General features: G+C 45.0%; 1 protein-coding gene across 4 annotated transcripts in view; it reads left to right on the top strand.

Annotated features, from left to right (window-relative positions):
- The window catches only part of PIR121 (transcription activator), a 230,962-nt gene that overhangs the window by 32,876 nt on the left and 176,813 nt on the right, over window positions 1-21,273 (top strand). For all 4 annotated transcript variants that reach the window (XR_015690853.1, XM_087677627.1, XM_087677624.1 and 1 more), the window contains exons 5-8: window positions 9,255-9,374; window positions 9,577-9,647; window positions 15,787-15,879; window positions 16,409-16,478. Coding sequence is in view for 3 of the 4 variants with exons in the window: in XM_087677627.1 (XP_087533753.1) it covers window positions 9,255-9,374; window positions 9,577-9,647; window positions 15,787-15,879; window positions 16,409-16,478 (354 nt within the window). In the remaining variant the exon portion in view is untranslated. The remainder of the gene's footprint in view (window positions 1-9,254; window positions 9,375-9,576; window positions 9,648-15,786; window positions 15,880-16,408; window positions 16,479-21,273) is intronic.

The raw sequence follows: 21,273 nt of genomic DNA, 5'->3' as shown, positions 1-21,273 counted from the left end.
GATTCTGCTTGACTCGGCTAGGACCTATGCAACCTCCTTTGGGATCCGGTCCTTCCTGCCTCACTTCTTAATCCAAAGTTGCTCCATCTGCCTCCTCACCTCATCCCTCTTGTAGATCGAGTTAGGGATCCGACAGGATCGTGTTTCCAAGGCTCAAGCTAGAGCATCAAGTGTAAGGAGGACCAGGCAATGATCAGACAAAGCGGTGCGAGTCAACTGTCCTACCTGGCCATGGCGAGAGCACCCCCACTCTTCCACATAGAACCTGTCCAACCGCTCCAGAAGAGCTCCAGCTAGCTGCCTATATCCCCAAGAGAAGTCCAGCGACCTCTCCCTTCTGTGGAAAGCTAGGTCCCGCCAAGCATCACGTGCTCTTACTGCGAGGAGGAAGACCTCCCATGCCTCTTGCTCCTCCCCTGCCATACCCTGGTAATCTTTGCCTTTGTCTTGCTGGTCCTGTAAGGCCTCCAGGTTGTTGAAGTCTTCTCCAACAGTCCAGGAGTCCACCTGTGGGAGTCCTGCTGTGATCTCCACCCAGAATCTGCTGCGTGCCCTGACCTGAGTAGGGGCATAAACATTGAGGATTCCAAGGCACGAGTCTCCAATATCCAATCTGATCCATAGGACCCACCCTCCTTGGCACAATCATTCCGTGATCACATACATAGGCGATGAGGCTCAGGCCAATAGAGGTGCGTACGCCTCCACTCTTGCTCTAGGCACCGATGGAATACTCCCAATAGGTGTGTGAACTGCTTGGGAGTACCTTCCCTACCCGATGGACTTGGGCGGGGGTGAGCTTGTGCTCTTGCAGAAGTAAGATGTCGATTTATCCGGCAAGGGCAGGCTGCAATTCTTGGGACCATGTGTCCCACTGTAGTGGAGGCTATTCACATTCTAGGATGCTAGACGTAGACTCATAGGGAAACTTGTGTCTGACTGAACAAGTATCTGTTTAGTGTGGAAGTTGTTGATGAAGAAGAAGAGCTATGGGGCATGCGAATATGCTTTGCCCACAGGTCTGGAAGGTGAACTCCATTCCCCCATGGTGCCCCTCGGGTGGACCATGGGGGTAATAGATGCTCCAGGCGGTACCACCAGGGCATCTATCAGCCAGGTTGAGAGGCGTGACTCTGTGCACTGGTAGAAACGGGCAGCTTGTGCTAGGGGCCACTCAATCACATCCATCGGTACTCTCCACTGTGGAGGGGCTCGAAAAATAATGCTCAGATGTGGGACCTCGGCTCCAGCTCACCAGTTAATGTCCATCATGCATCCTGGCCATTGTTGGGAAAAGAGTGCTAGTCCTCCTTCTCCCATCCACTGGGAGATGTGGTCTGCCATATGGCCCTTCACCTCCTCCTCTATTTGTGTCATCGTCCAGTCTCCTGAATGAGAGGTTTGAAGGAAGAAAGCATAGTTTGGTGCATGCGGTGGTGCTAGTAAATGGACTTTACCGTTCAGTGACTTGCGGACCAGGAAGATCCCCACCTCCAAAGGTAGTAGAAACTCTCCACGCTCTGCAACTCTCATGTAGGAACACAGACCACTGCAGAGGAACTCCTATGGTAGCAACTGTGCGTGTCTTGAGAAAGTGTGATGGGAGGCAAGGGCAGATGAGTTGATAGCTGCGTGGGGAGGGGGGGGCTAGGCTACTAATGAGGGGAGGATATAGGCATATGAGGCTCGTTACCTCCTTTGGGAATAAAGGGCCTCATGCCTTTTAATGTGTTCGGGTGTGAACACACCCTTAGCACTTGTACTTTCATATATATATATATCTATCTAAAAACCTAAAGTGGTACACTCGTCATTGTATCCAAAAATCGTGTTCACTCTCTCCACTACTTTGCTCTCTTTCACTCTCACTCTCAGTGCTGCTAACAGCCTCTGAGTGTCTCGATCCTCGCGCTCCTTGTCACTACAAACTCGTATCAGAGCGGGCAAGAGGTAGCTTAGGTGTGCACACATCTCAAGACAGTTGACACGTGTGACATTAGAGTCAATAGTTGAGTGCTTGACGGAGGCAGTTGACCAGCGGGCAGGTACAGTGGTTGTGTGCAGGAAGCGACTAGGTTGCTGCACGAATGAAGATTGGTGACGAGTTGGTGATGAGCTGGCGATGGGGCAGGCAACGAATTGCAAGTGACCAAGGACCAGGGTGGTAGACGGGACGGGCTGCGACTGGCGATCCGATGGGACAGGCTACGGCGTGTTCGACATGACATATCATCCGTGACCAGAGGTGGGTCGTCGTCGACATTTTGCCGTCTGTTTTTTTTTCCTCGTTTTTTGAAAAAAGAAGAAGGGGGTTTTCTTCACTTTCCCTATTGGACGTTTGCGTGTATAAGCACAGAGTAGAAATCTGTGTACATTTGCTCTTGGAAAATTGGGGCTTTTTCCAGGTCTGGGGACCTTAACGCAAAACTGGACAATCTGACTCAGATATTGTAAAATCGGTGCACATTTGCCCGGGAATTTTGGGGCTTTTCACATTTTAGTGAAAAATTTTCAATTTCACTGAAATTTGTGGACATCAGACCTAAGAAATTTGGGGATTTGTCCAAATTTGGTGCGAGCAAGACACACCAGTGATATCTGTCTCAAAAATTGCAAGAATTTGTGACATTTTGCCTTCGACATTTGGGGCTTTTCATGTATATGCAAAAATTGGGCTGAAACTTACCCAATTTCTTGACATTGATGCACATTGGACCCTGTGCAATTTGGAGCTTTTGCACTTTGGGCAAAATTTGTGCGCCATTTGGTCATTTTATGTACATGCGGGTTTAATTCCATGCAAGTTGGACACCTAGCACTTGAAAAAATTTGGGGGTTTCGCTGAAATTGCTCTATTTTGTCAAAATTGGCATGTTCTATGCATGTCAGAGACAGTGCAGATGTATGGTTGATGCTTTGAGCACAAAAATTTTGGGGCTTTTGACCGTGCGTGTCAAATTTTATGCCCGTGGGTACATGTACAACAGAAATTGCATCTAAAATTTGGGATTTCTCATGTAATGTGATGCATTTGCCCTTGGAACAGTTGTAATCAGTTGTGGAATGCTGTAGCACATGGTTTGGTGCTTCTGAAAATTTACTTACGGATCTGAAATTTCTGCTTCTATGTGGTCATTTATTGCTGGTTGGTACTTTTTTATACCTTGGTCAATTGTGTGATAGTTTGGGCCTGCATTTGCTGAATTTTTCGATCACAGTTGGGCTGAAAATCATGGCTGGCAGTAGGAATCTCATGCACATAAAGAAGCTTGAAGGAGCACATAACTTTGCAGTTTGACAAAAACAATGCTACAATATCTTGTTGCAAAAGAAGCAGGCAAAGCCGATTAAGACCAAAGGGGCAAAGCCCGCAGACATGGAACATGCAGATTGGGATGAGTTAAATGAGCTTGCACGCTCAACCATTGAGCTATCGATTTCTGATGCCTTGTTGTTTAATGTTGAAGGTTTGGATTTTGCATATGCTATTTGGACTCGACTGGAAGAACTGTATGCACAAAAGAGTGCTGCAAACAAAGTGTATTGGCTGAAAAAGCTTATGGATTTGCGTATGAAAGAGGGTGCAGCAATGTTTACTTACTTGAGTGAGTTTAACTCCATTTTCAGCCAGTTGGTTGCCTTGAAGTTCTTGATTGATAAAGAATTTAAGGCTACGTTCTTGCTTTGCACTCTTCCAGAGAGTTGGGATACATTGAGGACTGCTATGAGCAATTCTAATGCAATTCTTTTCTATGCCGATGTAGAGAGTGCTCTACTCATCGAAGAAATGAATCGACAGAACAATGCATCCCGTAAGTCTTCTAGTGCTTTGCATACTAGGGGCAGATCACGGCAGAAAGGCAAATCTGATAGCAAGGGACGTAGTAAATCTCGTGGCAAAGATGTTGAATGCCATCATTGTGGCAAGAAGGTTCACTTTAAATGTGATTGCTACAAATGGAAGAAAGAGAAAGGAGAGGGCAAGAAGACAGATGATAGCAAGGAAGAGAAGAAAGAGGGTCAACCTAAGAAGAGTAGTGTTAAAATTGAAGAGGTGAATGTAGTCACTCATGATAGTGACAGTGCGAATGACGTATTCTTTGTCTCTTCACACTTTGGTGCACATGCTTTACTTGCAGATACGGATGATGACATGCATACCTGGATTCTCGATTTAGGTGCTTTCTTTCATGTCACCCCTCATCATGAGTAGTTCTCTACCTATACAGGGGGTCGACATGGTGTTGTTCATCTTGGGGATAACTATGCATGTGACATTGCAGGTATTGGCAGTGTGCAGTTTCAGTTTCAGCATGGTTCTGTCTTCACACTTCAACATGTACGGCATGTACCTCAGCTCAAGAAGAGCTTGATTAGCACAGGGCAACTAGATGATGATGGATTTCATACCACCTTTGGTGATGGGAAATGGAAGATCTATAAGGGATCTAGAGTGAGTGCCAAAGGTTGTAAAAGTGATACTTGGTATTCTCTCCTTGTATCTAGTGTGAGTGATCATGTTGTTGCCGTGACCGAGCAACCAAGTGTTTCTTTGTGGCATGGCCGGTTGGGACACATGAGCCAGACTAAAATGAAAATGCTTTCTCGTTTGGGTTACTTGCCTTGTTTTCGTTATGTTGATTTTGAGCATTGTGATCATTGTGTTTATGGTAAACATGCACAGACGTCTCATAAAAAGTCTCTTTCACTGAAATCTTCTCCTCTAGAGTTAGTACATTCAGATGCATGTCAGATACCAGGATTTTCTTTAGGGGAAATAAATATTTTGTCACCTTTGTCGATCATGCTACGTGAAAGGTATGGGTTTATCCTATTCATAGCAAGGATGAAGTGCTTGACAAGTTTTAAAAATTCTTGGCATTGGCTGAAAATTAGACAGATAAGACACTTAAGTGTCTTCACTCTGACAATGGTGGGGAATATGTGTTCAAGGCCTTTGAGGCATTTTGTGACAGCAAAGGGATTAAGAGGGAGCTCACTGCCCCTCATAATCCACCCCAAAATGGAGTTGCAGAGCGTATGAATCGGACCATACAAGATAAGGTCCGTATGATGTTGTCTCATGCTGTATCACCCCATGGTTTTTGGGCAGAGGCTATTATGACAGCTGTACACTTAATTAATCGGTCACCAAACAGGTCTTTGGGGAGGGGGGGAGTTCCCCAAGAAGCGTGGTCGGGCAAGCCACCTTCATATGCTCACTTGAAAGTGTTTGGCTGCGAGGCTTTTGTGCACATTCGTAAAGAAAAATGCAGCAAATTTGAGCCAAAGTCCTGTAAATGCATTTTTGTAGGATATGGTGACGAGGGTGAAATGGGGTATAGATTATGGGATTGTGAGAAAAGGAAAGTAGTACGTAGCAATGATGTTATCTTCTGGGACGATCGCATGTATAAACAACCTGAAAAGACTGAGGAGGTCCATAGGGTTGTACAGCAGCAAAATGTACCCGCTTTACAGCAGCAAATACTTGCTGAAAATGAACTTGTAAATGCAGAAAATAAGGCTGGAAATGATGAGCCAGCTATTGCCTATGATAATGAGCCCATACATGTGCAAGAATAGCCAGGACAGCAAGCTGTTAATGCTGATTTGTAGGCTGAAATGCCAGGACAACATGCTGAAAATGGAAATTTGCAGAAATAGCCAGCAAACAGTGATCATTGGGTTAGGAGATCGTTTAGGGCTACTAGACAACCTGATAGATTCATTCCTGGTGCAAACAATGTGGCTGATTATGTCATGTTGGCAGACTGTGGTGAACCGTCTTGCTTCAAGGAAGCAATGGACAGACAGGACAGCAAGAAACGGTATAAAGCCATGTTGTCAGAAATGAAATCTCTTGAGAAAAATGACACTTGGGACTTGGTGCAGTTGCCTAAAGGGCAGAAAACACTTCCATGCAAATGGGTTTACAAGATGGTCACTTCTGGTTCCTTACCAAAGTATAAAGCAAGATTGGTTGTGAAGGGGTACAAGCAGGAACATGGAATCGACTTTGATGAGATCTTATCTCCTGTAGTCAAGATGACTACCTTGAGAACCATTTTGGGCTTGGTTGTAGCTGAAGATATGGAGCTCATACAGATGGATATAAAGATTGCATTCTTACATTGTGATCTGTATGAAGACATATATATGCAGCAGCCTGAAGGGTTTGTGGCACAAGGGAAAGAGAAGATGGTATGTAAACTCAAAAGGAGTTTGTATGGCCTGAAATAAGCACCAAGAGAATGGTATCATAAGTTTGATACATTTATGCAATCTTAAGGTTTTCATAGAAGTCAAGTGGATCACTGCTTGTACACCAAGAAGGTAGCGGATGGTAGCTTGATTATCTTGGTTTTGCATGTTGATGACTTGTTGATTGCTGGCAGGGATACTCATGCCTTGGACTCACTGAAGCAAAGTCTTCATGGCAGCTCTTTGACATGAAGGATCTTGGTGATGCAAATCACATTCTTGGCATGCGAATACTCAGAGATAGGTTGAAAGGATTACTGTATCTATCTCAGCAGGAGTATATCTCCAAGGTTTTGCAGCATTTCAATATGAAGGGAGGGAAAACAATTGGGGTTCCATTGCCTCCATATGTGAAACTCAGTGCAGAGGACAACCGTACATCTGATGATGAGACGGCTGAAATGGCCAAGATACCATATGCTTCAGCTGTTGGTAGTTTTGTATGCTATGGTTGCTACACGTCCTGACATTGCCTTTGCAGTGGGAGTGGTTAGCAAATACATGGCAAACCCTAATAAAAAGCATTAGGAAGCAGTGAAAGGTATTATGAGATACCTCAAAGTCACAAAGGAGTTGTGCATCTGCTTTGGAAAGCAGAAGGCATCTGTTGTTGGCTTTACGGATGCAAACCATGTTAGTCATGCGGATTGTAGAAAATCCACTTCTAGGTATGTGTTTACCTTCACAGGAGGAGTAGTCTCTTGGATCTCCAGGCTATAGAAGTATGTTGCATTGTTTACTACAGAGGTAGAGTATGTGGTTGCCACCGAGGCATGGAAGGAGGCTTTATGTCTTTCACGTCTGGTGGGAGAGCTTGGCATTATAGAGTTACCTGTTCTCTGTTGTGACAGTCAGGGTGCTATCATGCTAGCACGGAATCCTGTCTTTCATGCGAAGACGAAGTACATATAGGTGAAGTATTACTTCATTAGAGATGTACTTGACAGCAAGAGCATTGAGCGTGTCAAAGCGCATACTGATGATAATCCTACAGACCTTCTCACGAAGGGTCTTCGAGCAGAGGGATTTGCTCATTGCCGACAGATGATGGGAGTTGGATAGATATATGTATTTCAGCTTTGTACATACCTAGACTTAGCTGATTCTTTTCTCCTCTTAAGGCACATTGCCTTTAGGTGGGAGGTTGTTGGGAATAAAGGCCCTTGTGCCTTTTAATGTGCTCAATTGTGAACACACCCTTAGCACTTGTACTTTCATATATATATATATATATATATATATATATATATATATATATATATATATATATATATATATCTAAAAACCTAAAGCGGTACACTTGTCATTGTACCCAAAAATCATGTTCACTCTCTCCACTATTTTGCTCTCTCTCACTCTCACTCTCACTGCTGCTAACAGCCACCGAGTGTCTTGATCCTTGCGCTCCTTGTCACTACAACCTTGTGTGGGAAGGGGGGGCGGGGGAATGGGCGGGGGCCACCTATACTGGGTGAGGATCAGGGGGACTGATTAGTGGGGGAGATGGTGGGGAGGAGGAAGATCGAGGGATGGTGGGGTGATCAAAGGTATGAGGCGGGTGGGGGGGGGTGGCCCTAGAAGGGGGGGGGGTGTGGGCTAGGGTCGAGGGGGGGGGGGGGTTTCCATGGGGGGTGGGGTGGGTGTGGGGGTTGTGGGATCTCGGGTGAGGTAGCCTGTGACGCCTCCATGGGTGGTGGATGTGGGGTTTTGTGGTCTTGCTGGGTGGGACGAGCTAGGGGGTTTGCGGGGTGCTCTATCGGGGGTCCATCCCTCGTCTTCCTGCTCTTTGTTGCCATGGCTGTGTTTGAGGGGCCGATTGAGGCTCCCCCCTGCCGTTTCCCTCTCTGTCGTTGTTGGACCCATGTAAAGCCGTCAGCGTCCACCTGCGGGCTTGTTGGCGGAGCTGCTTTGGGCCCGAAGCGCGTGCAATTTGTTGCTTGATGCTCAAAGTCATGGCATCGTAGGCACTGCCTTGGCTGCTGAGTCACTATAACCTACTGCCTGAAGGAGTGTCCGCTTGCCTCAATCTCCAGAAACTTTGGTATGTTCTTTGTATCTTTCACAACCACCCGTACCTTTGGGACTCGTGTGGCAGTGACACTAATCACGCTGCTATCCTACTAGAGGGGGGGAGCGTTGCTGCAGATGGAGGGAGCAAATGGGGAGGGGGCGGGGGGGCGATGGAAAGGAGGGGTTGATGCTCTTTTTGGCGGTGGGAGAGACGTTGGACTCCACGGATGTATGGCTCCCGATGGGAACATGCAGGTGGGGGACCTGCCGGATGGGACATGCGGGTGGGGGCCTGCCGGACGGGGCCACAGGGCGAAGGAGGTGGGGGCAGCACTTTAAGGGGGGGGGGGAGTTACACGCGGGGGGGGGTAGCGCAGGAAGTTGCTTGGCGGCCAGCAGGGTGGGGGGGTAAGGTGGGGGCCCGGGGGGGGGGGGGGGGGAAGTGTGAGGAGGAGCAGCTCACGGGAGGGGGAGGCACAGTGCGACAGGATGGAGGGGAGGAGGCGCAGCGTGCTGGGAGGAGGGGGGGAAAGCTGGGCGCAATGGCAGTGATGCAGTTGGTTACTGGGCTCTATAAAACAATTATGTGTAATTATGGTTATTCATGTATGTTGTAATTTGTTCAAACTACTTGAGTGGTAATTGACTTGTAGTGACATGAGACGGCCATTTTCTAGCTGCCCATCCCAATTCCATCTTGTTCCCTACCATTGTAGTTTCCTCCTCATGCTAAAGCTGTCTCTCATGGTGATGGGTGGCAATTCCTATCTTTGTCCTGTTCATGCTTTCGTCCCCATTGCCAAAACCTGTTCCATGTTACAATGATACTATTGTGTTTCTATTTGAGGCTTACAAGGACATTTTAGAGTGTCTATCTGCTTAAGAGGATCTACAATCGTCAGAGTCTTTATAACTTCTGTTTGATTTAAGTCTAGAATGATAATGATAATGTCAATTTTTTTTTCTCATGAGTGATGCAGTTGCCAGATTCTATGAAACAAAGTCAGTCCGACCTATATCTTGAAACATATCAAGTGCTGGATTTGGAGATTAGTCGTCTTCGTGGAATTCAGCAGTGGCAGGCATCTGCAGCATCTAAAGTAGGATCTTATGAGCTTCAAATTCTATTTCTGCCAGGGCTGTATGTTTAAAGCATCTCTTCTATTAAGCTATTCAGTTTACCTTTAGAAAAGAAGAATGAGGCATATTTTAGAGCTTGCACATGAAAGTTGTTTCAGAACAATTATTTGCTTTAAAACTTTCTGGATTTACTTTTACCAACACCTTATAAATCCTCAACAGCTTGCACTGGACATGCAAAGGTTTTCACGCCCAGAAAGAAGAATAAGCGGTCCTACAGTCACACACATGTGGTAAATGCTCCTTTCCTCTTCTATGCAAAGTTGTTTTAGCTTGTTATAAAGGTTGAAATACTTACTGCATTTTTATGTCTCATTAAGCACTGGAAACTGCACATTCTGTTTTGACCATGGCAAAGCTCATTTTACAAAAGGAATACTTGTTAGATGGATACACACAAAGGTTAGACATAGCCACATTGTGTGAGGTATGCATGATTTGTTAGATTAAGCATGGCCCAGCCAAGCCCTTTTTTTTTCTTTATCTTTTATCCCAAGGCGTCCCATCCCAAAGCAGTCAGAGCATTGGACAAAGGGTGTGCGTAAGCTGCCCAGTGGCCTACTAAGACTAAAGAGGCAATGGTTATCTTACCAAGGGAGCCCAAGTGATCACCCTAGAGAGGCCAGGGTATCGAATAAAGGATGCACGTTGGCTACCCAGTGGCCTACCAAGTCCTGCAAAGGCAGATAGAATTAGCTATGGACTTTTTTTTGTTTTTGGAGGGCTTTGTAGTTTTGATAGGTTTAACATGAAGTGAGGGTTTCAAATCAGTTTTCATTCTATTGAGAATCCGTGCCCCAAATGGAAGAGTGAGCAGGGATGGTCAAACCCAAGGCCTTCACAAAACAATTATATTATCCCTACCATTACTGGGTGTGGGTGAAAAAGGAAAATGGGTAGGGTGTGGGTGACACAAATATAGCAAAGATGTGAAGCAAGCAAGACAAGCAAAGCAAGCAAGCAAGCTATGGAGAATTGCCTTGGAGACTCTCATGTGTAATGCCATGAATATAGTGGATCCAGAGTCGACCACTCCAAAAGACCGAAAATGGATAAATGCGCACAAATGCATGGTTACATGAATAGAATGCCAATGCATGGGGTAATGCAAAGGGAGATGGAAGATGTTATGCTCACGCAAAATGCAATGCAATGGTGTCACTTGGAAAGTGTCCTCGCAAGGGAATTGTTCACTTGCCCAAGTACCCTTTTACAATCATGTCATCCTGATAGTGTAGATGAAGTTACAAATGTACATAAATACAATATCAAAGAATAAATGAATGAACGTTTAAAAGCTGTAAACATAATCACTGTCACTATCAAAAGAAGTAGCCGTCCCCTCTCAAACTGGAAGGGAAAGCAAGAGGGAAACACCCTCTTCCCGTTAGTCTGAAGAAGTAGAGAAGGGTGTATCCAAGCTGTTCTTAGGTAAAAGGTATTGAAGAACCAGCCGGTTGACCGCTTTGGTTAAAATGTTTGCAAAATTGTCTGATGAAGGCACAAACTCTAGGCGGATAGTGCCTAGCTCAACCTGTTCTTTGGAAAAGTGAAAGTGGACTCTTACATGCCGCATCCATGGTGTGATGATTGGATTGCCTTTAAGGACAATGGCACTCTAGTTGTCGCAGTAGTCAATGGTGGTAGAGTCACAATGGAAGTGAAGTGCCACCAGTAAGCTCCTCAAGTAGATGGCCTCGACGCTTTTATCGAAAAGAGCCCCACACTCAGCCTCGGCTTTGGAAGTCGCCACTGTCTTTTGCTTATGAATGGACCAAGAAATGGGAGCCATGCACAATGTGAAAAGGTAGCCACCATGGGAACGCCGGGTGTTAGGATCTCTCGCCCAATCAGAATCAGTGTACCCTTGCAAACATAAACCAAAACCATAAGTGAGGCCATAAGAATAAGTACATCATAAATAACGCAACACATAAAGACATGCAATCCAACGTGATATCCTAGGTGCTGTGAAATATTGACAGAGAATATTAACTGAGTAAGCTAAGTCTAACCTAGTATGAATCAACCAAAGAAATTTCCCTATCTTATCATCAGGTGTATGTGTGTATGTACGATACCCAAAAGACTCTGAAGTGAGATATGATAGGCCAAGAGTTGAAGAATGCCTTATACGGGGTCTTTTGAGGAAGAGTCGCAGTCGAGTACCGGTTGAGGATGTACATTGTAGTGTTAGTAGCCTCAACCCAAAGGCACTCACGAAGCTTTGCTGCGAACAACATAGAGCGTGCTATTTCCACGACTATCCGGTTTCGATGCTCTATGACTCCATTCTGAGAGGAGAAGTTGGTAGAGGTGATTTGACGAGAGATACCATATTGCTGTAGAAACTCAGAAAACTCGTGGGAGATGAAATCACCACCACTATCACTCCTCATGTAGCGAACATGATGACCCGCTTGGTTATGAACTAGTAGTACCCAAGTAGAGAAATATGTGAAAGCATCAGACTTATGCTCGAGGAATACACCCACATGTATTTGGAATGATCATCCACTATAAAAAAGAAGTACAACGCGCTGTTCAAGGTAGTAGTGGATGTGGGCCCACAAAGATCAACGTGAATCAATCTAAGAGGCGCCTCAGCTCTATGTGTAGATTGCTGAGGAAATGGGGTACGGTGCTGCTTCGCAAGCTAATAAGCTCTATAGACATCTACAGTGAGACAACTTATAAAGAGAGTCATAGCCAAGGTGCCCTAGGTGGAAAAGCCAAAGATGCTTATTGTTCGTAGGCTCTCGAGATGTGGCTAATGCCTTGAAGCTATGGAACACGGAGCCCTCGGTTGTTGGCTCTGTAAGAAAATGGGTCATGTGGTATAGGCCATTAGGCCGTGCCTCACTACAAGCAATCACTAAACCAGTCTGAGAGTCAAGGACCTCGATTGTGGTGGTCGCTGTAAAGAAAACTGCTCACTCTAACCAACAAAGCTATTGAACAGATAATAAGTTCACCCCAAGCTAAGGGACATAGTATACATTGTCCAACAAAGCCAGATCCAAACCCTTGTTAGTAGCAAAATTGACGCAACCTTGAGCTTGGATCTTGACCGAGGAGTTGTTTCCTACGCAGACCCGCCTGGTTGCAGGGGCTCGAGTACGAAAGATGTCCTCTATAGGAGTCATGTGATGTGTAGCTCCATTGTCCACAATCCAAACATGTGCTGATATGCTTGATTGTGATGAGTAGGCCTTTGCAATAACCTCGTCGGGAGGCAACTCACAGATGTGGACGAGACTTGTATCAGATGCCTTTATGGAGATGATGTGGGCCTCTGCAAACCAGTCAGACAAGTTCTTTGGAGTTCAGAACGTTGTCGAGACTGAGATGGCTGACTGGTGGTAGTGTGGGTCTGACCTTTCCACTGCCCCTTGCCATCACCTTCTCTCCCTTGAGGGGAGTTGCCCGATTGAGGGGCGCGGGTTTGTGACTTGGGTTTTGGTGCTATGCCTCTTGCCTTTGATCGACATTCATTGTCAAAATGGCCAATCTTTTGACAATGTTGACAATATCTATTCTTCTTAGGTACATTTTGCTACCCTGGTTTGAGTTGAGAATGGGAGTTTTCTTGTGATTCCGTTGCTTGATTTTGATTTTGATTTTTTTTTGAAGTTTGATTTGGTTTACCCTTCCCTTGCTGCCCCTTCTGGGAATGAGCGACAAGAGCCCCCTTTGAGGAATTATTCATATGAAACAGACCGAACAGCCATGCATAATGCAATAGTTGATGTTCAAATTCATAGAATGTGGGTAAATTGGGCAGAGAAACCACTTGTTGCACAAAATTGAAGTATTTACGCAGCAGCTTGTTAAGAAACAATGCGACTTGATCGTCAAAGGACTTATGAGTCTCTATAGTGGAGAATTCAGCAAGGAGGTGCCGATACTCAGTCAATTTGACTTTCAAGTCATCCCCGTTAGAGATTTTGAAGTTCTGAAGCTCATGGTGAAGATTTTTTCGATGCACCAAGACAAGAAGCGGTCAGTCAAGTGCGCCCATCACTCTGATGCTAAGTCAAAATGTTGAAGTTGAGAATGAAACTTAGGCAATATGCCCTGCATCAGCTTGACAATAGCGGAGGCATTCCTAGTCTTTCATGAGTGGACGACCTCGTGTGAAATAAGTGCGGGATCGGGTTGGGGTTCCAACCCTTGCAAAAGATTCCATAGGTTTTGTCATTGAATGCATGCTTGACAGAAGATAAGGTAGAACCATGAGGTGTTGGGAATGTGGGGTAAGATGGATGTGGAGGATAAGATGGTGGTGGTGGTGGTGGTGGTGGAGATGTCTAATAAGGAGGAGAGAGAAGAGGTGGGTAGGTAGAAATAGATTGAGTGTCTCATGAGTGTCGATTGATACGGAGGCACTCGAACACGAATGTTCCATAAGGTGCTAATGCAGGTGGAGGCACTGGGACACGTAAGCCTTGTCCAAATGTTGGCTGGGACATAGCATAATGACCAAAGGGTCCACTAGGTAATGCTATGGAGGCAAACTGTGGCACCAAACTGATTCACACTTGAAAGAGATTGGGGGGGAATACCCAGGCTGCAATGATCCGGAATGTGTGTGAGGAAAAGGTGGAACACCACCCGGTTGAGGAAGAGATAAGGTCCTAACCGGTTGTGCCTAAGTTTGAACCCCCTAATGTGGTGAATAAAAACACATGATTCTACATGAGAGACAACATGCGATGCACTTAACGGAGGCTGAAAGGATGTGGCAATGGAATAAGAGGGTGGGATGGAAGGGAGGTTAAATGGATTTGTGATAGATGTAGATGTGGGAAATAATGTGGGTTCCTTTTGTCCATTAAATGCATTAAATTGAAATAATGATGATAAAGATGCACCTACTTCATTTTGACCTTTGAAAACAAAATTGTTTCAAAGAACAGAAGAGGAAGGAGTACTCACAATTTCTTGTTTCAACTGCTTACCTAGTCTTGAGTTCATAAAGAATTATCTGTCTTCCTCGTTACTCATTAATCAGAAATTGTTTTGCATACTTCCTTCATCATGAAAATCATCCATACCAATAGGAGAAGGGGGATGATTATTAGTAGAATTTAAAATGGTAGACATACCTGGCATTGGAGAGAATAAGTATGAAGGCAATGGAGTGTACTCTATGCTAGTTTCCACTTGCGGATGACCAGTCCTAAATGGAGATTTCGCCCTTCCTACACGGTCAGTAGATCGGTGCACCAAATCCAAAGGGTGAAATTTAGACTTAACTTCTATTTGTTGTTGGGCTCTATGGATCAAAATGAGATTGTACTTAGCTGCAATGATCTCGTAAGGTCGTGGAACTCCATGGTAGTTCAATGTCTGTTCGACCATGTCAGGAGCCTGTGAAGCAAGCTGTGGGGCCCACTCCACTCATTCCTCGATGGATTTAGCTTGGATGTGAGAAGTGGTGTGGAAGTATTTTTCGAAGTCATTTGCCCTTCTGTTGTTACTACTTCTTGTGTAGAGCTTTTAGATCAAGGGCTAAGTTTCTCTTAGAGAACTTGGCTTTGATACCATGTGAAGAAATACCCTAACATGGAAACACAAATAACACCGTATGTCAAAGCATTGATTGATAGAAGAACACAGTTAGGGTTAGGGTAACTCAGAGATAATGAACACAGAGAATGAATGAAGTGATATGACTATTGAATATACAATGCTCATGTAGCAAACACACTATGTAGTGAATGAATACTATACCTTGAACTCCTGTGTCTCAAGGATCAGGGCAGGGGTAATGAGCTAGAGAGTGTGTCGTACTCCGAAAACGGATCCCAAGTCATAGCAAGGTAGCCGTTGGATGTCGAAAACTAGCAAACACAACCAAAGAAGGTTGGATCTGATGCAGACGGCAATGCAGGAGAGAGAAAGACTAAAAAACGTTGGCTGCAGGAGAGAGAAAACAGCAAATGCAGGCTGCAGGAGAGAGAGACTAAAAATGCAGGAAAAACCAGCAGCAGCAGTCGGCATGCTGAAATCAGCTTCGAATAGTGTGTGGTAGGCTGGAAATAGGCATCAGACTGTTGTAGATAGCAATGGCCAGCTTAGACCGCGATGTCCTCCGCGTTTGGGGTGTGGGCAGCAAGCTGAAATACCTGAAATCTACAAAAACGAGATTTAGGTTGAATGGAGGGCAGCATACCTATTTATAGGAAGTTTGGGCCTTCCCAAGTGGGTTTGTGCTTATGGGATATAGACACTCTCTAGGGACACATTTCTTTTAAAATAAACAAGGTTTCTTCCTTAATTAAGCATATTTTGGGGCTGTTTATGTGAAGCTAATGCATTTTTAGCTTAACACCTGTATAAGTTTCTCTGTTTAACTTCCTTTTTCAGGTCCATGCTCAAATTGCTGGATGTATTACTACAGTTGGATCATCTGAAAAATGCAAAAGCCAGCATTCCCAATGACTTTTCTTGGTATAAGAGGTTTGACTTCCTTACAACCTTCAGCTTTGAAAGCAAATCACTGTTACAGTTTCAAAAGTACCCTGAGGAGGAACAGATATGTATGATTTGTGTTGTATGTATAATGTTCTTGTCAAGTTTGAGGGGGTGGTTTCTGTTATGACCTTCAACCTAGTTGTGCATGTGGTATGGGAATGTAGTCACTACTGGAGGCTTGCATTGCATCAGTGGACATTGGTTATATGGGTATCTGTTTATGCTCTTTACATGACACACAACCTGGTTCTTATATTCTCTCAAAAGAGTAAGTCTAGCAGATTAATGGTAGTGTGTTGGACACACAATAATTTCAGAGCTAAAATATTGATGCAAGGGTTATCAAATATCGTATTCCAATGTTAGGTTTTAGAACTGATGTGAGCTGCAGTGATGGTCAGTAACTCCCTTTGATTCATCCACTGCCTTTCAATAGACTCTCCAGCACACTTAGCTAACTATTCGAACATCAACATGTTAGTGTAATTGTGGAATTGTACTACTTGTTTTGCAGAACATTTACTCAAGTCAGCACACAGTGGCAAGATACAGACTCTATGCGAGAAGAGTTGGATGATCTGCAGGTATTTCACTAGTCTATGCTTATAAGTATGTGCTTTTCCTATTATCTGAAGTTTTTCCAAAGGTAGCTATTTCTGATTGGCTAATTCTGGGTCAGCTTGTGAAGTACAACATACCGTATGACCATAGCACCCCGTGAAGTCATTTCTAACTAAGCTGCCTCTGGAACGACAAGTGTTTGGTTAAGGACTGTATGTCTAACATGTAGGCTACACACATAAGTGATGGTGTCTATATGTTCAACATTGTTTGACGATGTTGTTTGTGCTGTGGTGGCTGGAGGTACTGTAGTAGATTGACTGAATTTCTACCAGCCTTTCTGTTCAGATATCGGGGCTCAAGTGTGAATTTTAAAAGCTTTGCTAGGCCATCGTGGTGTCTCCTGGCTGGTTTGTGTTGACCACTTGTGCAATGAGAATCAGTTCAAAGAATAGAGTATCTAGATAAATACAGCAGTTTGGAATTTACTTTGAGTCCCAACAGTCTACCAGGCCCAACATCTGATTGAACGAGAGAAAAGGGAATATTGAGATACTGTTAGAGAAAACCTTTCAAACAACCAGAAAAATTTACCAAATGCTTGAACCAGAAATCCGCCATAGAGTGGTTCTAAATAATGGTCATGAAAGACCATCTAAAAATATTTTCATGGGAATATCAAAGTAGATGTGCTAATGTCTCATTTGTATGCAAGCATCATAGACAATGGGGTGAGGTGATGGAGCATTTCACCAATTTTTGTCCAACAGGAAACACTCCAATCATAGATCTCCAAAATAATACATTTTTTTCAAAGGCGATTTATGATAGCAAATTTTAGTAAGATTTGATCTCCACCTTGTTAAAGATTATTAAGGGGCCATAGTGCATTACCATGCTTCTCAATAAAAAGTGTAGGTGATGTATGCATGCAGAACTTTGTAGAGGGAATGACTTGAAAATAAAATAGGACATCATTACAATATATTATGGTTCAGTTTCCCATCCATAAGTTTGTTAGTTTTAAATTGGTAGGCACCAACAATAAATGCTACAAGATAAGGCTCATTTTTTTTCAAATGGGTCTATGATACAAAGCGAGTGCATGTGTGACATATAGCCGGAAAAGATAACACTTGACCATCATCATCAACCGCATCGATGTATCTAATTCTCGATTTGAGGAGATTATAGGCTTTGATAGGCTCTTGGGAAAACGTGCGTGATGCAATGAAGGTTTATTCATTTTCATTCAGAAAAAAAAAGTCCCAACCAAAGTGGAGCATGATTGGATAATTACCATCTATTCATGCTTTATGAACAAAGTCATCGTATTGAAATTTAAATGATATCAATAATCCAATGTATCCTAGATATGATCATGAGCATTACAATGGAAAGTATAGGCTAGATGATTAGGATTTCTATGTTTGCAAAGATCCAATGCATTAAGTGTATCAATCATTTTGATCCATTTACTCATCCTCTATACTTGCATATGAGAATGCCTTGTTGAATGATCCACAAGCAAAGGAGCATTATTGAAATCTTAGGGATATGCATCCAAGATAATGCTGTATTTCAGACCATCAGAGAGCTCTCTTCCTTGATACTTCCGAAGCACATAGCAATCCAAATTCATAGATCTACCAATACAAAAAATATTGAATAACTATCCTTCTTTCCCTAGGGTCATTGAATGCAACACAAGACTGAAGCTCATGATGTACCACTAGAATAGCATAAAGATATCATACCAACAAACACTTGATTGTCTAGCCAAAGTATGCTCATTATGCTCTTGCAAACAAATGACACGTAGACTCATGGTATGTACATAGTTCCAAAAGAGTCTCCATTTATTAGGATTATATAGGTTTGATTGTATAAGAAACACACTTTACAAGAGCTTTAAACACGATAAATACTATGAGTTATATACATCTCACAAAATCAAACTTGTTGCATGACAATTGCATTATCATGCAAAGTAGAATTACAAGAGTGCATATTACTATTTAGCATATTTGTTCCATTCCCATCCAAACCCATAGAAGAATAACTTTTCTTCACAATGTTGGTCCAAAATCTGGTGGTCATGGGAAAGTACGATGGCACATAGGTTTGACTCAAAGCAAGAGTATACAAAATCCAGTTTCAAGATTGTATCACATTTTTCCATACCTAAATAGGGTTTTTGGCCTGAAGTCCCCTAAAAACTAGGAATGTGCCTACCAAGCACCAAAACGTGATTCTTCTTTCCTTTGCCTTAAATAGTTAGAATCATAAACCTGTGATGTTAGCATTTTGTTTGATGGAGATTGCTTGACCATTGATTGCACATTTTGTTTGGTGACCACTTATGAGTTTGAGAATGGCATTTGGAGGAGGATGATGTAACACAGAAGGACACTCTGAAGATGTGTCTCTAAACATGTGACATGCAAAACAAGCACTGGCAAAAAGTCCCCATTTGAGTTGAAGTACTTAGCCCCCATACATCAAACGCTGTCAACCTCAAAATAGATGGAAGCTTATCCTTATATGTATGCCAATAAGTGCAAAAGCGATTCTTACTTCTTGTAAAACAAGGCAAGCATGCCATGTTTCTGAAACATTCAGCAATACCTAGCAAATGATCTTGCAGCATATATTCAGGAAAGTCCACCACCTATGCTTAAACAAGAAAACGGTGTCTAATCCAGAAATGATAATTCTTTGTGTTTTTTTACCAAGACTCTTGACCGACACACCATTGCTCCCGCCCTCGCCATCGCAACCCGTCGAACCCCCCGCGTTGATGCGACGCGTCCCTCGTCTCTCTCGCCTGCCGGCTGCCATCGCGTTCTTTGAGCCGCTGACAACTCCCGCCATTGCAGCGACCGTCCCCCCCCCCCCCCCCCCCCCCCACACACACACACACAGTTGCTCCCTCCCCCTGCAGCAGCTTCCCCCCTGGTAGCGCAGTAGCGTGTTAGGTAGGTTCCCGGCAAGACGCGCAATGGAAACCTCTGGTCAGACGCCGACACATTTTGCGAGTGCCCCCCCAGTTAAACACCTTGTGCATCATCCTCTCTGAGGAATAGCTCTTAGCTGTCCGTGCCACAGAGCTGGAGTCGAAAGAAGCAGCATTCTTTGGTCCAGTCGTTGGACACTCCCCATCGAGGGCTCAGCTCTGCGGGATTGGCTCCACACCACGCTGCGCATTGGCATAGCGTAGATTGTGGAGGCAGTCCTCATGGGTTGAGGGATTTTCATGGTTCGACTCATCTCTGTGGAGGCAACTCATGAGTTAGTGGAGAGCTCGCCCTATGCTTCCACAAAGGGGGCCATCTACATGGTTACCTGGTATAGCGGCTTTACGGTGGAGACATTCGCGCTTCACAACAGATTTCTCAGGCACCCAGTCACTCTACTTTTCCTTGGACCGACAGTAGAGTACCGCTAGTTAGTGGAGGACTTTGGACGGCTCTTCGGCACAGTTCTTCTTGCCTCCTTCGCAGATGCAGTGACAGCTGCAGGAGTTTCGAAGGTACGAGTGTCCGTGAAAGACACAAAGAGTATATCCAAGTTTCTGGAGATTGAGGTAGGTCGCTCCTTTAGGTAGCAAATCATTGTGACTGGGCAACCAGGGCAGTGCCTGCGCTGCCATGACTTTGGACACCAGGCAGCAGATTGCACGTGTTTCAGAGCCAAGGCAGCTCCGCTGACAGGCCCGCATGTGGATATTGACAGCTTCACACAGGTCTAGAGACGACAGAGAGGGAGATGGCAGGGGGGGCCGCAACCAGTGCCATAGTCGTACCCTCGACAGCAGGGTGCAGGAGGGCAAGCGATGCCTCTTCGGCAGAGCACTCCATAGCCCCCCCTTCCCCCTGCTCGTCCCACCCGACAGGACCGTAGTTCCCCACAGCTGCCACCCACGCCACAGACTACCCCACCTGAGATCCCAGAGCCCCCACACCCACCCTCCCCCACCTCCTAGGCCCCCCCCGCTGACCCTGCTCCATAGCCCCCCCCTTTCAAGGCCACCAACCCGCCCCCACACCCGCCACATACCTCCGACCATTCCACCATCCCTCGATCCTCTCCCCCCCCCCCCCCCCCCCCCCACCATCTCCCCTGCCGAGCACCCCCCTTGATCCGCACCTGTGTCAGGTGATCCCCCCCATTCCCAATCCCGCTCCTCCCATAGGAGGTGATGAGCCACACATGCCTACATCCTCCTCGCACTAGCAGTCTTCCCCCCTCCCACACAGCCACCAGCTCATTTTCCCCTGCCGCCCGTCACACCTTCCCAAGACAAGCATAGCTGTTGCCACAGGAGTTTTTCCGCAGTGTCCCATGGTCCTACCTGAGAGTTGCGGAGCAAGGAGTGTTCCCACTACCTCTAGAGGTGGGGATCTTCGTGGTTCGCAAGTCAAGGAGGGGCAAGGTCCATCTACTAGCACCACCGGATGGACCAAACTACTCCTTTTTCTTTCAATCCTCTCACTCACGGGATTGGACGATGACACAGATAGAGGAGGAGTTGAAGAGTCAGGTGGCGGACCACATCTCCCAGTGGATGGGAGAAGGACTAGCACTGTTTGCACAACAGTGGCCTGGTTGTATAATGGACATTAATTGGTGGGCTGGGGCCGAGGTCCCATACTTGAGCATTATCTTTCGAGCCCCTCCACAGTGGAGGGTGTTGGGAATAAAGGGCCATTGTGCCTTTTATATGTGCACGGGTGTGAACACACCCTTAGCACATTGTACTTTCATACATATATCTATCTAAAAACCTAAAGTGGTACACTCATCATTGTATCGAAA

Source organism: Lygodium microphyllum, chromosome 5 (assembly GCF_053477565.2).
Source record: "Lygodium microphyllum isolate KBCC chromosome 5, Lygodium_microphyllum_v1.1.10, whole genome shotgun sequence".
Classification (NCBI taxonomy): domain Eukaryota; kingdom Viridiplantae; phylum Streptophyta; class Polypodiopsida; order Schizaeales; family Lygodiaceae; genus Lygodium; species Lygodium microphyllum.
The sequence above is the reverse complement of the archived record's forward strand: the minus strand, read 5'-3'. Positions and strand labels throughout refer to the sequence as shown.